We start from the raw sequence: 19,662 nt of genomic DNA, 5'->3' as shown, positions 1-19,662 counted from the left end.
TTGTTTATCAAGCCTACCATTATGCCATGAAACAGCCTCTAACCTTTTCACCATCCCAGCAAACCATTGTTTAGCTATGTTACCGCTTCAGCCCCTCTTAGAGCGTTGCTAGTTGCAGGTTGTTCCATGTTGGGACATGATATTTTGGGATATCATAATATCTCTTATTTTAATTAATACACATATATACTTGGTAATGGGTGGAAGGCTCGGCCTTTTGTCTGGTGTTTTGTTCCACTCATGCCACCCTAGTTTCCGTCATACCGGTGTTATGTTTGTTGATTTTGCGTCCCTAACACGATGAGGGTTTATGGGCCCCTCTTGACAATTCGCTCTGGTACCAACTTGCTATGCGCTTGAAATGCGATTGTGCCCCGATCATGAATTCATCACGTGATTAGGATAAAATTGCATCTTGGGCGCTACAAGTTGTGAGTGGTACAGAACTCTCATATGAAACGAAGCAACACAACAAGCACCCAGGTCGCTGGGAACATGAAAGAATTCAGATGTCGAATGCAGAATTGCAGATGGCATAAAAATTGGTCGCATCTTGCAAGAGAAGGTGGCAAACAGAGTACAATATACACGAGTGAAGTTGGAAAAATGGTACAAAGTACAAACACGGTGAGATTATTACTTCTGGACTAACCTAACCCTCTACTTTCCATGTTCCCATCTTTGGGGGGAGCAAAGACCTCCTATTCACCCCCCCCCCCCCCCCCCCCAGCTAAGTTCAGGCGATTTCGAAGTGTTTGCTTACTGGTGAGCAGACGAGAAACTGACGATCGCATGTTTTGCCGCCTCGATAATCTCTTCACAAATTTGTATCCAGCGTTATTCCTTTCCTTTTAGGCCTTCTGAATAACTCTGAGCTTTGCACTTCTACACCTTTGATTTAGTTTCTCTTCCTCTTGTGAAGGGGTTATCGGTCTTTTTGTCAGGACGGTGCCGTTAGTCCCTTGCACCCTCTGCTTGAACCATGGTTCGTCTTCATTATCAATATCAGCGCACGCCAAGTCTTCGTCGTCATCGTCTGCTTCATCCCCACTAATAAGCTCCAGGAATGTCTGCTTCACAATTCTGTCCTCTAAGCTGTGGAATGAGATTACAGCAAGACGGCCATCTGGTGCTAGGCAGTCAAAACACGAATGAAGTGCGTCTTCTAAAGTTTGGAGCTCATCATTAACTGCAATCCTAAGGGCTTGGAATACCCTTGTTGCAGTTTTAATCCAGCCTTGCCGTCCTGTACTTAATAAACTTGTTGTGAGATTCTTATTTAATTATCTCCGGCTTGAAAAAATAACAATCTTATTTTTTTTGTAGAGAAGTTATATATAAACTTAAGGACATTTACAAAGTAGTAAGCAGAAATTTGCATAAATCAAATGGTCCATAAGAAATCGTTATTTTCTTGTAAATTCCACAAAAGTTTATTGAGCAAAACAAATATATATATATATATATAAACTTCCATGGTGTTATCACAATCATAGAAGGAAACCTCAAAGTATTATCATAATCATAGCTTCATACATACCTCCTGAAATGGTGCACGTTCTTTGGATAAGTTTGACAAGCTCGCCAGTAGAGTGTAAACCCCCTGTTTTCCGTTCTTTAACAATTCGCCTCTGAAGGGATTGCCAATTGCTTTCCTCCCCATAATCACGGAGGATGCGCCCAACTTCAAGCTCAGGCCAAGAGTTCAAGATATCTTCTGCTGTTAAAGTTGCCTGTCTAGTTTCAGCTATAGGTTAGAAGCAGTACACAACTGTAACACAAAACATATATCAAGGTGGAGTTGTACCATTTGGACATTACTAATTCACCAAGATTGACTCAAACATGAAGTAACACACACAAAAATAGTCATGGATATTTTGGACATGGCAAGTTCAATAGTTGGAACTCGTGCATGTAAATACAGACAAAATGAAACACAACAGAAATGAACTAAGTGCAACTGTCTTTTACAAATTCCTAGATAGACTCTGTGATTGGCATTATGAATACGAGTGCATCTAAATAATTGCAGCTCATGCTATCTGCCAATAAATTGATCCCTTTAGTAAGACAGACTAATATTAGATATAAGTTGTTTTAATCTTTAGTCATGCAAGTTTGCAACACTGCGTGATTGTAGTAAGTAGCAAAAAGAATATTGCATCCATAGATGGTGCATTCTGATAAGTAGAATAAAGAAATAACCAGTAAGGCTGTAAGTAAGACTAAATCAACACTGACCTTAGGGTCCATGCGCATGTCAAGTGGACCATCATTGAGCACACTAAATCCCCTATCTGACCTGTTAACCTACGCACAGCAGACCCAAAAATTTGGGTCAGCGAATGGGAAAATTAGCAGTCTTAGCATCAGTTTCATCACATTTTACTGATTTTTTACCTGCATGGATGACATGCCAAGGTCGATGAGGATACCGTCAACTCCAGACGAGCCATCCGCCAGGCTCTCGTCAACGCCACCAAGAACATGCTTGATGTACTTGAAATTCTTGACGTGAGTATAGGCGCGCAGTGTCCCTTGCAGAGCATCTTCTCCTCCTTCCTCAGTTGCCCTACTAGCAAGGAAAGCCTCGATGTGGCGCTGGCCAATCTCCAGCGCAGAGGGGTCGACGTCCATGCCAACGTGCAGCTCCATCTCCGGGTGCGCCTCCATCATCTGTCACCCCCAAGACGCATTCCATCAAACAGCTTATGGGCACAAATGAGCACGCAACACTGAAGCCGCAACGAGTAGAGGCATTCAATTCTACTGAACACGAATAGCTTGTTCCCACGACAAAGGAAAGGTAGATGCAAAAGGAAAGGGATTACGGACGGCGAGGGAGTGGCCGGCGGCACCGAGGGTGCAGTCGACGAAGGAGCGGAGAGGGAGCGGGCGGCGGAACGCGGCGAGGACCTCCCCGAGCAAGACAGGGACGTGGTGGGAGTGGGAGTGGCGGCGGTAGAGGCCGGGGTCGAAGGCGCCGGCGGAGCGGGTGCGCCGCTTGAGGTGCTCCTCCAGCTCCCGCCGCTGCGGCCGCCACATGGTGGTGTCCTTGGCCTTGTTCTTCGCCCTGGTCTTGCCGGTGGATTTGCACGAGACGGCATCGCGCTTGCGGCTGTGGGGAGCCGCCGCAACGGCGGCGAGCGGGCGCGCGCTGGCCGGCCGGAGGTGGAAGGGGACGAGGCGCCGCGCTGCCGTCGCCATCAGGAGTCACGAGCGCGCGAGGAACAGGATAAATAGCGTGCGCCGCAGGTTGACCGTCCGTCGTCTGATCACGGATGGACGGTTCAGATCGGTTCGGTGCCTAGTCAGAGCTTTTCAGATACAACAAACTCAGCTGGTTCGAATTCGTAGTCTATGGATACATATAACGGGATTACTGAATCCGTCGTTAGATATTATACGAAAATCCATGTAAAAATTTCTTTTAATTTTTTCCTTTTTCTTTTTTATGTGTTCTGTCATTTGACTGAGATTTTAAGTTTGGTTCGACCGAGATCTAGCCACAACCCTATATATAATAGCAGGGCAGCTGCCAAGAAAACTGTTTTTAAAACATTTCGATCCAAAATAATACTCCAATAGTTGCCTCTCTATATTTTTGTGGTCTCAGTTTGAGGCAGACCTGAACTTCAACCCCTTGTGTTGTAAGTATATAGCACGCAAGCAGTTGCCGCAAAACCAAAAGTTGTGTGGTGCAAGTGCCAAACCTCCAAGTGAAACTTCCTCCCTCCGCACTCCGCCTCTCACCCCGACAGCGACTCGATTTCGGCCGCCAACGACACTGTCGCCGGTCCACCGACCCGCCGCTTCGGATGGCCGCGACAGCCCCGCCGGCGCGCCTATTCAGGGTCCCCCGTTGCGCCGATTCGGGCCGATTTTGGTCCGTCGCCGGACAGTCGTTGCTGACCACGCGAACACCACAACCGAGCCGAGCCACTTCTGCTTCGGATGGTGTCTATGAGGCCCTCTCAATGCGATTTGCACCCGATGCGGTGACCACCTCGGCTCCGATGAGCAACCAGATGGTTTCATCCTCGAGGTGTTCAATGAATTGCCTAGAAGGTCAAAATTTTCCTTCTCGCTTTTTTGTTTTGGACAAATGAGTAGATTGTAATAAAAACTAGTGTATTGTAGATGAGTTCATTTGAATCCTCTTTTGTGGGATGATTCCTCGTCTGAAGAGGAATGTGACATGACTGAAGAGGAGGACACTGCTTTGATCTTGATGATGCACAAGAATAAGAGGTCAAAGCATGATGGTTTGTTTTCGTCCATGAGTCGATTCGGAGGGATAGGCAAGATGCTCACGATAGACTGATGAGCAACTATTCTGCTCCAAATCAGATGTAGCCAGGGCGATACTTTTGACACCGGTTTAGGATGTCTCCATATTTGTTATTTTTATATTGCAAACTGTGTGAAGCAACATAATCGGTCTTTGAGCAAAGGAGGAATTGCACCGGAAATCTTGGACATAACACTATCCAAAAGGTGATTGTCGCATCGTGCATGATCGCACATGGTGTTCCGGCAAATTTCATTGATGGTAACTTGGCAATGGTAGAGAGCACTTCAATTTTTTACGTCAAACAATGAGATCCCCCAATGCTCAAGACATGGCGAGGCTTTTGGGGATGAACAAACCCTGCAGGTTTCCAGGTATGCTTGGTTCCATTGATTGCATGAACTGTAAGTGCAATAACTTCCCAACAACATGGCATGGACAGTTCAAATGACACAAGGAGGTTGCCACCATCCTTCATGAAGCCATGGGAATCAGGAGACATGAATTTGGCATGCATACTTTTGGATGCATGGATCTTGCAATGACATCAATGTGCTTCAGCGGTCACCTCTCTTTGCAAAGTTAGTCAATGGGGAACCACCATAGGTGGAATTCCAAGCAAATGGTCGCACGTACAACATGGGCTACTACCTTGCGGATGGGATATATCCGAAGTGGGCTACTTTTGTGAAGCCAATTTCAGGCCCCCAAGGTAAGAAAGAACTCTACTTTCATAATGCTCAAGGGTCTGCTAGGAAAGACGTGGAGAGAGCTTTTCATATTTTGCAAACCTAGTTTGCTATTGTGCGAGGACCGGCTAGCTTTTGGGATCAAATCCCTCCGTTCCTTTTTACTCCGCGTATAAAATCTGTGTCAGGTCAAACTTTATAAAGTTTGACCAAATTATATTAAAAAATATCATCATCTAGAATACTAAATCTACATTATATGAAACTAAATTCCATAATGAATCTAATGATATTGATTTGGTATTGTGAATGTTGATACATTTTTCTATAAGTTTGGTCAAATTACAGATACTTTGACTTTAGATAAAACTTATATGCAAATTAAAAAGAAACGAAGGGTGTACATCATCACAGCTTGCGTGATCATGCACAACATGGTCACTGTGAATGAGCACTAGAAAGATTTTGATTGGGTTATACCTTCTATGTACTCATGGGGTAACTGGTACGACCACATAGAAGGGAAGACCGAATCCGATGTTTTCTGAGGTGTCCATGACATTTGAGATTCCGATGAGCATGAAGATCTTCAAAAGATCCCGTTGAGGAGTGGTGGGCATGGCATGGGCAACAAGACCAATAGTTGTATCTCATGTTTCATGTCATGTGTGATGAACTTCGTTGTTATGTGTGATGAACTATTTGTGTTGAATTTGATGTTCTAGATCGATGAAGTATATAATAATTTGATGTTGTGAACTAATGAATTTGATTTTACTAGTAAATGTGTACGTGCAATGCACGTTGATATTAGGAAGAAACTAATTGCACACTGATATTAGCTAGGATATCACTTTCGTGTTAATTACATGATAAGCACATATATTGATATTTGGTATGATATTTACACGCTAAACATATTGCGTGTTCACCATTGAATTTGAACCAATCTAGATTGTTGGATTAACATGGTTTGATGATCGAGATTAATTGAATTTGCCCCGTTGGGTCCTTCTATATTGGTATATAGATGTCTGTAATACTTACGTTACATTTGTTTTAGATTCATTTGATATTATTTGTTGTAATATATATGCAATTGGAATTTTCTACTCCCTTTGTTCCTAGATATATGTCCTTTTAGAGATTTCAATATAGACTACACGGGGAGTAAGATGAGTGAATCTACACCCTTTTTTGCGATGGAGTGAATCTACACTCTAAAATATGTCTATATACATCCGTATGTAGTTCATATATAAATCTCTAAAAAGACTTATATTCGGAGTATTGTACATCATCGGTTGGAGAAGAAGTATTTTGGTGCCATATTTTACGTCATCTGTTGGAGAAACATAATTTCCAATGCTCTTAAAATTCTTTTGTTACCTTCAAACTGCTTTTGAGTGCCCTATTTTGTAACTCATAAACGCGTTTCCGTGCTCAGGCTACATGAAGCTTTTTTTTTTAGAAAAAAATCAAAAATAATGTTTCACTGATTCAAAAATTCTGGAAACAAATCAACAGTATCATACGGATGTATACTCCGTGTGTCTACATATTTTCATGGCAAAATACATTGACACGCAAGCTACAAAAAGAAAAATTGGCGATTTTGACCACATTCACTATATAAAACCAACGATTTTCACTTTTTGTGTGGTTCGCAAATCAAAGACATATAGTGTATATCCATATGTCAATGTGGATTTTGTTTAAGAATTTTTTAAACTTTGAACTATAACTTTTGAATATTTCAAATAAAGGGCTACATGTTGAGCACCAAAACGCTACACTCTACATGACTGCATATAGCTAACCAAGCACAACACTTCACTGGAAAAGAAAGCAAGCACGGCGCTATTTGCAAATATTTGTAAGACCAATTTGGATGCTTGGGATGGCAAAATTTCAGACAAATCGCCGTACAGATTTCTGCACAGCTCTAATTTTCGTCATGGCACAAGAATCCCCACATTCAAAATTTCCAATGTGACGATGATCCGACTGGACAAATCAAGATCATGCATTACCTTGCAAGAAAGGAGGGGCAAAGAAAGACGCAGGATTTACTTTCCTTTATACTTTCAAAATAAAGACTTGTCCTACAAAATGGGAGGGGGACATAAATAAACAGAACCATGTCCAGTGCCCATCCCTCTACCTTCTTTCTCCCTACTATACCCCTCCTGACCGAGGCGACAAGAAACCAGAACGGAGGGGGGAACAAAACAGCAGCAGCTACAACCATTGTTTTTCAACAATAGAGGATCCAGAGACCTATTATACATGAAGGTCGACGACGGAGCAGGCAAGCAGCAAAAACAAGATTAGTCCAACTAGTACAGGTCAAACGAAAGAATCACCACACCCAAGGGGCCGGGCCGGTTCCTATCGACGACATCAGCGGCAGTCAGCAGGGCGCAAACAGTTACCACCTACTGTGGTGCGCTGCGCCCTTCACCCTTCCTTTGGAGAATGGCAGGCTTCCGAGCCCCTATGTTAATCGTCGGCGAAGAATGGCCAGCGTCTTCTTCCATCTTCCAGGACAATCAGTCGACCTGGATCCTCCAATTCAACGATCCCAAGTTTCGACTTGGTGTGGGGGATGAGAGGACTGAGACCCTGCACACTTTCCTAATCTTCTTTCGACGACGGTATACCTGTACAGATGCAACTAATCATGTTGTAGCAACCTCTGCTGCTCTCTGTCTCATCATCTCATTAACAGCAGCCCTCCTCCGGGAATCGGACTGCTGTTGCAGCCTTCTAAGATGCTCTTTGAGATCCCTGTATGGTTACCAGAGGTAACAGTCAGATGTTACTCCAGAGACGATTGAAATACTGTATGCATAAGCACAGGGGTGGTGGGGGGTTAGCGGGACAAATGAGAGATGCGCCAACACACCTGCACCGCGGTACACTGCATCCTGAATCTCTGCAAGCTCGGGCATGGAGCTGAAGCATGTACCACATTTTCTTGCACAGGGCACACCCTCCGGAAGCACGCGTCTTGCACTGCATCCCATGCCGAAATAGTCCCTTGACTTTACGGCAGTTAGGATATTGGCAGCTGCCAGAGCGGCATGTCGAGGCATGTACCAGAAGATCGAGCATTTTCCTTAGCTGCAGGATGATGGTAAAAGGAAAATCAATGGTGGAACTATTTAACAAAAGGATTGTAGTGGAGCACATGACTTATACACAATAACTACTTTACATATTGCAGCCTCGAAAAGCAAAGATGCACATGTTGACTGTTTCCACAATATTATAATGAACAAATGAGAATGCTGGAAGAATATTTATGTCTTCCAATTTGTAAGGCTCTGGCTTATTATTACAGTGATTAAATGCCTGCCAATTGCTCCCTCCGTTCGTAAATATAAAAAAGAATGGTATTTAAGCTAGACTGCTGTCAAGTTTTTTTAATGAAAATAAACAGAAAGTCACAACTTCAACAATCGCAGGTTAGGAACAATTTTACTAGTGGAAATCATCTGAAGGGGCTTACCTGTTGAACACGCATTTGCCGGGCTTCCTTGTTTTGGGCATCACGGTCTGCAACTGATGGATGGTTTGTCAACTTGTGAGGATGATTGACTGCTCCTTTTTGGTAACAACCATTGCACACGTCAAAATCTGGACAAATTTCACACCGCCAGCCTTGACCAGTTTCAATATCATGGCTACAGACATTGCATGTAGTGACAAACGCTGGTGCAGTGGGATTATGTAGGTGATACAACACCATCATTGACGAATGCTTAGCACGGCGAAGGGTGTCATATTGGTAATGGTTCCCTTGACAAAGACTGAGAAATGCCTGCCTGGTGTCAAAAAACTCACTTTCCAGAATATCGTCTCTATCCTTTGTCTCTTCAGGCACCCCAACAATGTCAACCTAAGACATCAAGTTATATGTTACTAACTTTCTCTTTCTCTAAAGAGAAAAATGAGTCTTGTTTACTTACTGGATGGAGCTTATGTGTGTCTCTACTATTACTCGGATGCCTCTCCCTATCGTCAAGCTGTTGTTCTGCACTGTAACACCTGCAACAGGAAAATACTAAATTCACGAAGAGAACTTTAAAAGGGCTAAAAGGTTTGTCTAACATGGCAAGCTGTGTAACTACAAACAATTCATGCCAAGGATAACTCTTATATACACAATTTTCAAGCACATGTAGTTATTTTCATAACAATCTCGGCAGTCAGCTGGGTTATTAAGGTGTCACCTCACCCCGAGCTAGGCCGGTGATGCCATGGTTGGGGTGGATACCAGGCCCCCTTGCTTTTCCAGGGGAAGATTAAGCGGTCATCTGGGGTTCCCAAGAGTCACCCCGGTTCATTGCAAGTCACCTTGGGTCTGGAGAGATTGACTCCTTCGGGGTCCTGGTTTCATGGCTTGCACAATGACCGCTGCTGAGCCTTTGCTCCTAAGCCACACGTTTGATGAGACGGCACCTCTCCATGAGAGGCCTGATAGGATCAAGGAGGGTGGGGGGAGGAGATATGGCCACCGGGGATTGGCAAGGAGTAGAAGCCAATGGCAGTGGAAAGTTTTTGTGGGTGCCAAGAGAAACAGATTTGCAGATCTGCCTTGTTTTCTCGTTTCCTGGTCTGTTGGGTATCTTGATGATATGGATACAATTTGTTGCAACAGAAAGAACAGGGATCATGCATGGCGTCAACAACGAGATGTGTAGGGATACAGTAGTTTGTGTGTGTACACAAAGCGTCCTTAGGCACATATTTGTTAAATGTTACAACTTAAACTGCTGCTTTATAAAATAAATATAATTTCCATGCAAGTGCCTTGATTTGAGGCACCTGGCCCTGAGAAAGGGCAATAATGCAAAACTTGTTGGTACATACAGATCGCTTTCATTTCAACTGTGATTACATATACTCCCTCCGTTCCTAAATATTCCCTCTGTCTCAAGCTTAGTACAACTTTGTACTAACTTTAGTACAAAGTTGAGACACTTATTTTGGGACGGAGGGAGTATAAGTCTCTTTAGAAATTTCAATACGGACTACATACGGATGTATATAGACGTACTACAAAGCATGGACACGGCTGCAAGTGCCGAACTGCCGTTCTGATACGGCAGGATACGGGGATACGGCGGGATACGCCGGGATACACGAACTTTGCAGTATCCCCCGAATTTCGATTTTGAAAAAAGAAAAAAACATAGGGATACGCTGGGACACGTGCGGGATACGTTTGGGACACGGCCTGGCCCAAAACAGCCTCGGACCAACCCAGTATACCTAACCTATTTGGAGGAACTCCCGCACGCTCTCGTCTCAAGGACGAAGTGCTCCCTCCCAGCCTCCCCGCGCCGCCAGCCTCCTGGATCGAAGCCGCCGCCGCCTTGACTCGTCGCCGCCGCCGCCGGCGGCGCCTGGATTCGACCGGCGACCGCTGGTGCTACCCCCAGCCTCGCAGGTAACCCAGCAGCCTCTCCCCTCTCCTCTTTCCTCAACCTCTTCCTCTTTTATCCTTCAGATTTGCTTGTGCTGCTGGAGGTTGCTTGCTGGCTGCTGCTTGCTTGAGCTGCCGCTTATGCTGGTGGTGCTGCTGCTTCTCATGCTTGCATTGTCTTCCAATTATGTCTTGTCTTCTAATCTTCTGTACTGTCTGTGTTTGATGTGTTTTGCAAGATAGATGCAGCTTGCAATGACAACATGACATGGGGGGATGAGGATCAATCAATCATCACTTGATAAAAGAGACACCAAATGGGGCAATATCCTCTATTATGATCTCTTTCTCATTAATTTTCTGTCTTAATTGTATATTATATGGCATATTTTTATTTTATTTTATATATACTCGACGTATCCCCGAATGGCTGTTTTTGAAAAATGCCGTATCCCGTATCCCCGTATGCGTATCCCCGTCTTTCCGTCCCCGTGTCCGTGCTTTTTAGTAGACGTATTTTAGAGTGTGGATTCACTCATTTTGCTTCGTATGTAGTCTATTGGAATCAAAAAAGACTTATATTTAGGAACGGAGGGAATAGTATATAAGTACATGTGGCCTCTATAGCACAGGTGTCAAATTGTTTATGAAATTGACTTACTTGTCACAGATGTAAAAACTTCTGCATTGATGGCAGACCCAGCGTTTTCCAGACGACATAAGGATACAACAGTGACTACAAGAATACTGCAAATGAACCATAATAAAATCTTCCTTCATTGGATAAATGGTTTCCCCAAGCTGCATATATCAAAATCGAATTCATGAGAAAGATGTCATCCAACTGAAACAAACAAGTACAATTTCACAAACACAAAAGAGGGGGCTCCGAGAGATCTAGTATTACAATTACCAGAGCATAAGCTTACCTTCTGCATCAGCATAGCGTCCTTGGAAGCATTTCCACTGAGATCAGTGTGGCCAGCAGCTTTAAGAGCTCTTTTTGTAATAATTTTCTTTGTCTTACTCTTCTTCTGAAGCTTTCGGTCATCTTCTTCTTGACGCAGTTGATTAATCATATCTTCCGCAGCTCCAGGCCAATAATCTCCATCAAAGTAAGGCAAACGAGAAGCGGTAACTTTAGCCTTGCACTCTCCCATGGTAATGAAGAAATGGTCATACAGATTTGTAAGCTCAACAACAATCTCCTCCTTAGTAGCTTTTCGAAGCATGGCTAAGTACCTGAGTGTGAAGACATCAGAAATCATGCAACCAGGAATTCATTGTAAGCAGAGTAACATATGTGTCAATCAATGGTCTTACCACTCCCGCAGTTTGTCAGATTTTGGAGTCTTCTGAATCTCAGGATGGCAATATAAAATGTAATCTTCACCTTTCAAAGGTGGGCAAGCCCATATATAACAGCTTGTGAATCCACGCTGCTTGCAGTATTCAAGATATCCTATCTGTACACATAGATAACTGGAGTAAGATTGTAGGAAAATGCTAGCTTAAAGAGGAAGGCATCACATCTAATAGTTTCATACGGGAATTTTCTGACCAGACTGGCAAGAGAAAATATTCACAACTGTGATTAAAATTCAGCATACAGCAACTTACCAGAATTTCATGGTAGACGAATGTACGCAAGGCCTCTCCAGTGGCTGCTTTAATCTCAGGTCTGAAGTATTTCACAGAATCCAGGTATGACAAATAAACTCGACGTTGGTTCGGGTAAGCGCAGTCAGCACCAAATTCTTGAACATACATTCCAAATAAGCACACTTCTACGCCTTCTATTTTCTGGAACAAAAGAACAGCCTGCCAAACAATCACAGGAACAGAATCATGGATATCAGAGTCTGTTGTCAGCATAATTTATACTTTAGGTACAACTTCCTACCTTGGACTTGTAAGGGAACTCTGTCGGGTAATTATCTTCTTGAAAAATTTCCAAAAAGCGTGGTTTAACTTCAACCTTCTTATCCACCGATGAAACAACTCTGACCACAAGACCTTCTGCTCCGGCGACCTAACAAATATGGAACAGTTAGACTTTAAAAGTGATGGAGGGAACATTTCTATCAAAATAGTTCATAATGATGCCAAAATGAATGGTATCTGGTGTAGTCCAAATTACAGGAAGTGAAGTTAAACCACTTCCTTGTTGATTTTTCCAGCCATCGTCCAAAAAAGTAGCACATAAATTATCAAGATATAGAACATACTTCAAGTAAAAAAGTTAAGTAAAGCGCATATACGCTTCGGGTCTCTGAACTGCCAAAAAGATCAATCCTAGTTGATTTTTCAAGCCATCCATCATTTTGTAGCCCATTTTTTTGTTGCTGTGCTTTTCATTGGGTCGTAAACAATCAGCAACAAGTTTGCACTATATGACCGCATTTGAAACTTTAAATATAAATACAATTTGGTACTCCCTCCGTCCCATAATATAAAAGCGTTTTTGACACTACACTAGTGTAAAAAACGCTCTTATATTATGGGACGGAGGGAGTATATTTTTCATGTAAGCCTTTAATATATACTTGAAGCTTCCGAGCAATTAATGGGCAATTTCATACTATTAATCGATTCTCCAAAATGGCACACCTCATTACATACCAGGTTGATGGAAAACTATTAATTAAATAAACTGCTAGTTCATCCTGGTTGATGGAAAAGGTTGCAATGGGGTCTGAAAAAAAAATTAAACAGGCATTTTGTTTTCTGTTTTTCCGGGCAATCATTATAGTAGGCTGCAATTATTTGCATGGTATTTTTTTAAGGATTTACATGGTGGGTAGGCACTTAGATAACACTTTCAGGTAGCATATTTTTGTGACATAAGGTAATATACTACCAAAGTACGTTGAGGTCCCATATAACATACTTCAAGTACGCATGCACTTCCAACAAGACTTAGTTTCACTAACCTCATCAACACTACAATTTGAATTATTCGCCCGACTCTGTCTCTCCCACTTAAGCCGTTTAAAAAGCCGCTCTTCTATATGATCGCTAAGAACAGTTCTTGGCAGATCACTTGCTCCAAGAACAGCACTCTGTGGTAGAGGCATGCGCAGCCCACACTTCACTTCATTACTATAGCAATTCGGGCAAGTATACTCTGCTTGTCCTCCATCATTTCTTCTGCCATTAAACAGAGCACATATCTGATGCTGCCAGCATTCACATTTGTCACACTGAACCCACTGTGGAACACATCATTCAGAAAGATTAGTACAAATCAAGCATAACCAAAATTGTAGTTATACAACCACCAGAACAGAGGTATGGAACTTACCCATTCTTCAGTTTCCTCATCATTTCTTTTCTTCTCAAATCGGGCCTTCAAAAAATTCTGTCCTTCAACCTCAATGGTGTCACCACGGGACTCATTGTAACATGGAATACAGAAAAAGTGGCGGGTGTCACCAGAACCAACAGTATAGTATGGTGCATTTCGCTTTATCCGAGCACCACAAGGGGAGCAATATATGGGTGGAGGTTCAAAAGTGAGTTTTTCCACTTTGCAGAGCTGGCATGAATTTTCATTTTCGGAAGACACCAGCAGTTGATTCTTTTCAGCTTTAGCCTTGCTCTGTCAAATGGCAAGACATGTAAAATTGTTCCTTCTAAAAACACATATTAGGGTTACAGTACAAGTTTTCATCATGACAACTGCATGATGAGATTAAGAGTACTTGCACAAAAACACACATACACAAAAAAGAACATGCAACATTTATCTCATGAAGATAAGGGTTTTTTTCTTTTGGTTCGACATAGTTCAACTTCTAGTAATTAAAGTTTGGTAAAGCGACAGCGCAGTAATTTTTGTGCAAGCTTACGTAGTAGTTAGACATTATGTGCAGAAGTGAAGGAGGGAAATATTTTTTCACCCATTGGAAATACAAACAAACAGTAAGCTTTCTGATGTTTCCGTGTGTAAATGAGGACATTAAAGCACATATTACACATTTCATGAAAATTAAAGGCTTTCTACTCATCTCCATATTTACTTGACAACTGTTCTGGTAATTCCGGGAAAAAAAATACCCAATGTTAAAGCAGTTTATTAAGTAAAAGACATACCTGGCCCACCCACAGCCTTAGACTCTCTATATGTGCATTGATTTGTTCTGGAGTGAACAACTCGGTCAATGAAACACCTTTTATTTTTGGTTTTCCTGATTTCAGTGCTGTGGCCTCTGTTGAATCATTTGTTTCATTCTTAACCTCATGAACATTTTCACTTGCCCCTTTGTCAACCGGCAAGATTTCTTGCTTGACATGAGACTTCATCTCATTTGAAACACCAGGAATGACATTGTGCCTCGCTGTAGGCACATTTCCATCAGCACCATAACCCATCTTTACGGGCTTCTGCAGAGGTCGCATGTCAGCCTTTACATCCAACTCTCTTTTCATGTATGCCGTCTTTTTATTCTGCTCAAGCAGCTCGGGATGTGATTCCTGTAGTACAAACCCTGGGTTCACCTGAGGATTGGAGGCTCTAAGTATTTCATGCTCTGGAACATTGGGTGACGCGGGCTGCATCTTCAAACGTTTTGGAACAGATGGCTGACCATCAAAGGATTCAACAGACACTGGGTCAATGTCCATTATATCACTGTCTACCCCATTCATGATTCTTTGAGTCATATTCTGTTGAGCAACTTTTCTAGGCTCAGGGACTTTTTGCTTACTTGCATGTTCAGCTGAGAGGCGCAAAAATTTCTTTACATTACTACATACAGGACACTGCTCATCAACACAAGTCTTATAATGCTCAATTAACATTCTTGACTTACTGCACTTCTTCTGTGGACAATCTTTTCTTTGGCAGTTGTCCAAATGCTTCACAAAATCCTGCAGCTGAACACAACGAGGTAATTTACAACTACCAAGAGGAGAAGAACATCCTTTTGCATGAAACAGCAACAGTAACCACCTCATCTGACGGAGGTAATTGATATTTCCAGTGGGCTGTTCCAATCCTCCAGCGGGGAGCTTTGGCAGTGCAGGGTCAACTGAGGTCACAGTGCAACCAGAAACACGCCAGTCAGATGAAAATGGCTGCTGTGCTCCGTCCTGGGCCATTGCTCTCTGACAAAAGTCATCCTGCATTTGCTTTTCAAGAGATAAATTGCTACTGATAGGAACCTTTTCCATTGTTTGAGGCCGCCATTGGTGCTGCTGCATTTGCTCTGTCTGTGTTCCTTTCAAAACATAACTGACATCACTCGAGCTAACATCAAGCTGCTGATTAGGGTGCAACAATGGCTGAGAATCGTGAGAACCAGAAGCACTGAAATTTTGGGATCCAGAAAGATGTCCAAAGACCTGCGCACCTTTGACGTTATCGTGAGCACTTCTTTGCTGGTATTGACCCTGGAAATTTGGAAGTGCAGGAGGTTCAGTAGCTTGTGAAGATGTTAGTTCGGTGTGTGGCAAAGTTCCCTGTTCTGACACTTGCATAGAATGGCTGGAATTCAGTTGAGACTGTTTAAAGGAATTGCTCCTCAGCATAGCCTGCTGATGCTGTGAATTTGGTATCTGTTGATTGAGATGATATTGGTTTTGCACAAACTGGGAACTTGGCTGCACCTGATGTTGCTGCATTGAAAGCTGCTGTCGGAGTAGTTGTTCATGAGACAACTGAGATGGCTGGAAATTGAGTTTTTCTGACTGATCCAAAACCTCAGTTTTTATCTGTGGCTGCCCTTGAATGGATTGCATGTTTAGCTGATTGCTAAGCAGCATGGAATTCATTCTTGATCTAGACTGCAAGTTTGCAGCACCCATGTTCTGATTATTTGCTGTTGCTAAAGCAGAAGAACCAGTACCGTAGAAACTTCCTGAACCACCCATGTCAACTGATGCTGCACAACAAAAAAGGGCACAATTTAGTTTGTCATCGTAAAGAGGGTACGATATGAATTTTGCATTTTCGCTATGCATGACTGTGCACGTGTGTCTGTCAATACGGAAACTCACATCATTGGTACTACGGTGGAAACAATAACACTTTCACCCTCCATAGGTTCAAGGACTCTAGCAAACACATTAATTATAAAGCCAGTGACTCCAATAGCAAGGAACTAAAGTAAGGCTTTGTGTTACTTTTTAGCTGTTCCCTAACAACAATGCTCTAACAAAGTTAGTTTGTACAAATGACTTGGATAATTAGAAATTGAACATATTGCAAACGAATAATAAACCCATCACTAGCTTTTGTTATACACCCTTCATGAACATGACTTCAAGATTATGGCACAAGCCACGATGATAAGGCAATAAAAGATAGGACACGTCAGCACACATACTTGATATTCTCTGTGTTGGATGCTGATTGAACTGTTGCTGCAAAGGTCTGGGCGAACTTCCAAAAGAGGACATGTTCATATATCCTTCTGGTGCTGCATTTCTATTTGTAATTTGCGTGTTTGACCCATGCAATCCCATTCCACCATTCACATGTCCATCTGATAAACCAAATGCAGAAGAATTCTCCAGCATGCTTGAATGTATTCCAGAATTACTGTGTCCCCCAATATGCTGTATTTGATGGCTACTCTGGTTGCTTTGAAATTGCTTCTGCTGCTGCATATGTGGTGTCATAGCTGACTCACCATTGAAATATCCAGTTCCATTTGAATAGTCAGAATTAGTAGGTACATTTTGTTGATTACTGAATCCAGGAGTTGGGATCATATGAGTTACTTGTCGCTGAATACCCACTGGACCCATCGTAGATGGGACACTATTTGTGGTCGAATTTAGTGGGGCACTGGTAGTTAGATGCTGGTAGCCGTTAGACATTGTACCTGTAAGGAGCAATTAAAAATAAGTAGAGCCATGTAAAATGAACCAGCAAAAAATGAGAACAAACAGTGGCAGGCAACCACATATGCTTCAGCTTCTCACAAATAATCTTCCAATTATAAACAACAGAGACCTCGAAAGAAATGCCCCAATTGGGTCATGGATATATAAGCTATTTGTGGATGTTCTTTTTAAATACAAGCTATTAAGCAAGACTCCCAAAAGATGTGGTGTTTTTCTACCACATAGATTGAATTTTGCCGAATATACTGCTGGGCATTGGATACTTAGGCTAGAAACCCTACAGCATGGCTACAAGGGAATTTCAAGTTAAGGTACAACACAGCCCTAATGATATGAGCAGAAGCCAAGTTAATCTATCCATACCAGGCATCGAGGTACCCATGTTGGCATTCTGAGGAACCATGCCTGCACCAGATGAGGAAAGACCCATATTGTCTGTTCCATAAGACATTCTAGAATTTCCACTTGCACCTTGTGTGATACCAGGTGTTGGAATCATTGTGCTATAACCAGAGGAAGATGCCATCTGCCTTGACATTTGTTGGTTTTGTTGATTTAGTTGGTTCTGAGCACTCAAGGTCTTGATAGCAAACTGCAATTGTGGCTCCACTGGTTGCCTCATCATATTGTAGTACTCATTCTGCTCAAACAGCCAAAATGATGGAACTGTGAGATCAAATTTTGCTAGATCCAAACAAGAAGTAAAAAAGAAAAAGGAAATAGAGAAATATACCCTGCTTGGGAATTTTCTAAACAAGATTTCCTCTAGCCGCTTTGCGAGTTCCGGCAGCCTCCGCCTCCAGTCAGCAGATGTCTGCTTCCTTCCTATATACTCATATCTGCCAATTTACGAACAAGTATCAGGCTTAAAAGACATGCCATTACTTTCTATCAGATTCGAACCATCAGCCATGGCGGCGAACCTAAAATTTTAGTCGGGAAGGTGATTCAACTGCGCCCCAGTGCCAAGATTTATATGCGGGCTCTTGTGAATTAAGGAAAGTCATAAACTTTGGTTGCGTGAGAAAGTGTGATCACCTTTATAATTTTGGGAACGAAATACATATTCGCCGTATAAACGTTGATAAGGATAGGCCGCATTAACGCAGTACAATTAATTAACACCCGCGCTAGCGCCTACTAAATATACATAACCCAGCACCGAAAGAAGTTTTTTTTTCCTTTCCTTAGAGCAGGCACTGAAAGAAGTTTGCAGTGTGGAGTGCTTACATCTTGTCACGCATATTGGAGCGCATGAGCGCAAACTGTTGATCGACCCCCGGGGCAACAAGGCCCACGCCATCCTGCATCTGCTGGTGCTGGTGCTGGGGCAGGGGCATGCCGTCAGCGCCGACGACACCGCTGCCACCGCCAACAACCTGATTCATCTGCGCCCCCTGCCCGGACATCTGCCCGGACAGGTGCGCCGCCTGCCCCACATTCATTGTCGCTGGCAACCGCGCCTCAGACAAGCGCGGGCGACGTCATTCCAGCGCTGTGTGGCGTGGCGCCGAGCAAGCTGAAAGAAGCGGCAGCCCCTCCCGAGGCGGGCACACGCGGCCTGCGGAAACCCTTCAAAAGCTGCAATATTTCTTCCTGCTGGAGGGTCGGTCAGCGAGAATTTAACCACCTAGCCCTCTCTGAATCAGGCACAAAACCCAGCCCAATTTTTCAGCATACGGAGCGCACTGTATACCAGACAGCAGCAGTGGACAGAGCGGCAGCGAGGAGCAGGCGCGACCGCGAGCGATCAGGACCCGCGCGGGGCGGACGGAAGCACCCGCGGGAACGAGGCACGGGGCCGGGCCGGCGAATTGGGGCAACCCCGCCCGAAACCCTAGAATCGCGGGGAGGGCTAGCGACGCCGCGAGGGGACCCCGCCTCCACGGCAAACGGCGATTGGGGGCCGGCCGGGGCCGCGGGGGCGGAATCCGTACGACGGCGAGCGGGGCGGCGGCGCGGGGGATTGGGGATTTGGGATTTGGGGGACGGGGAATTGTCGACGCGGGGGGAGGGCTCGAGGAGGAGGAAGGGAAGGGGAGGGAGGAGTGGGACGTCGACCAATCGCGGATCTGCGCGGACTCGTGGGGAGGGAGGGCGGTCGCTGCGGGGTGGGCCCGGGCCGCGGCGGCGCAGGGCGGATGATCTGGTCTGGTGTGGTGTGGCGAAAACGGCAAGGCGCACCGGTATATGCTGCTGGTGCGCGTGCGTGCGGCGCGAGTGAGGAGGGCAGGCCCAGTCCAGTCAGCAGCTGCAGCGGCAGCGCAGCGGCTCGAGCGGTTTTTTTTTTTTTGCCGCACGTGCGCCAATGCTGATGCTGGCGAGGGAGAGACCACACACAGGCCCCTATTGGGAAATGGGAAGGGGGGCTCCCGGTTCTTGCATTTGGGCTG

At 44.0% G+C, this 19,662-nt stretch overlaps 2 protein-coding genes across 3 annotated transcripts; both read right to left on the bottom strand.

Annotated features, from left to right (window-relative positions):
- Nucleotides 1-512: 512 nt before the first annotated feature.
- On the bottom strand, nt 513-3,393 carry LOC109735666 (uncharacterized). Its single transcript, XM_020294878.4, has 5 exons — nt 2,839-3,393; nt 2,404-2,679; nt 2,245-2,313; nt 1,541-1,733; nt 513-1,246 (listed from the first exon to the last, which is right to left on the bottom strand). The coding sequence occupies exons 1-5, from the start codon at nt 3,208-3,210 to the stop codon at nt 852-854; spliced, it is 1,305 nt and encodes a 434-aa protein (XP_020150467.1). The 5' UTR covers nt 3,211-3,393; the 3' UTR covers nt 513-851.
- A 3,649-nt stretch (nt 3,394-7,042) lies between these two features.
- LOC109735665 (probable histone acetyltransferase HAC-like 1) lies at nt 7,043-19,432 on the bottom strand. 2 transcript variants are annotated; one of them, XM_020294877.4, is made up of 16 exons: nt 18,500-19,432; nt 18,003-18,108; nt 17,633-17,909; nt 16,747-17,247; nt 14,513-16,302; nt 13,722-14,018; nt 13,351-13,629; nt 12,321-12,449; nt 12,038-12,238; nt 11,741-11,883; nt 11,347-11,659; nt 11,079-11,218; nt 8,958-9,036; nt 8,498-8,887; nt 7,892-8,109; nt 7,043-7,773 (listed from the first exon to the last, which is right to left on the bottom strand). In XM_020294877.4, exons 1-16 carry the CDS (start codon nt 18,712-18,714, stop codon nt 7,665-7,667), a joined length of 5,187 nt encoding a protein of 1,728 aa, XP_020150466.1. In that variant the 5' UTR covers nt 18,715-19,432; the 3' UTR covers nt 7,043-7,664. The 2 variants fall into 2 exon arrangements, with proteins under 2 accessions (XP_020150466.1, XP_073357168.1); XM_073501067.1 differs by having other exon boundaries at nt 17,633-18,108; nt 18,500-19,324.
- Nucleotides 19,433-19,662: the final 230 nt, after the last annotated feature.

Source organism: Aegilops tauschii, chromosome 6 (genome assembly GCF_002575655.3).
Source record: "Aegilops tauschii subsp. strangulata cultivar AL8/78 chromosome 6, Aet v6.0, whole genome shotgun sequence".
Taxonomy (NCBI): Eukaryota; Viridiplantae; Streptophyta; class Magnoliopsida; order Poales; family Poaceae; genus Aegilops; species Aegilops tauschii.
The sequence above is the reverse complement of the archived record's forward strand: the minus strand, read 5'-3'. Positions and strand labels throughout refer to the sequence as shown.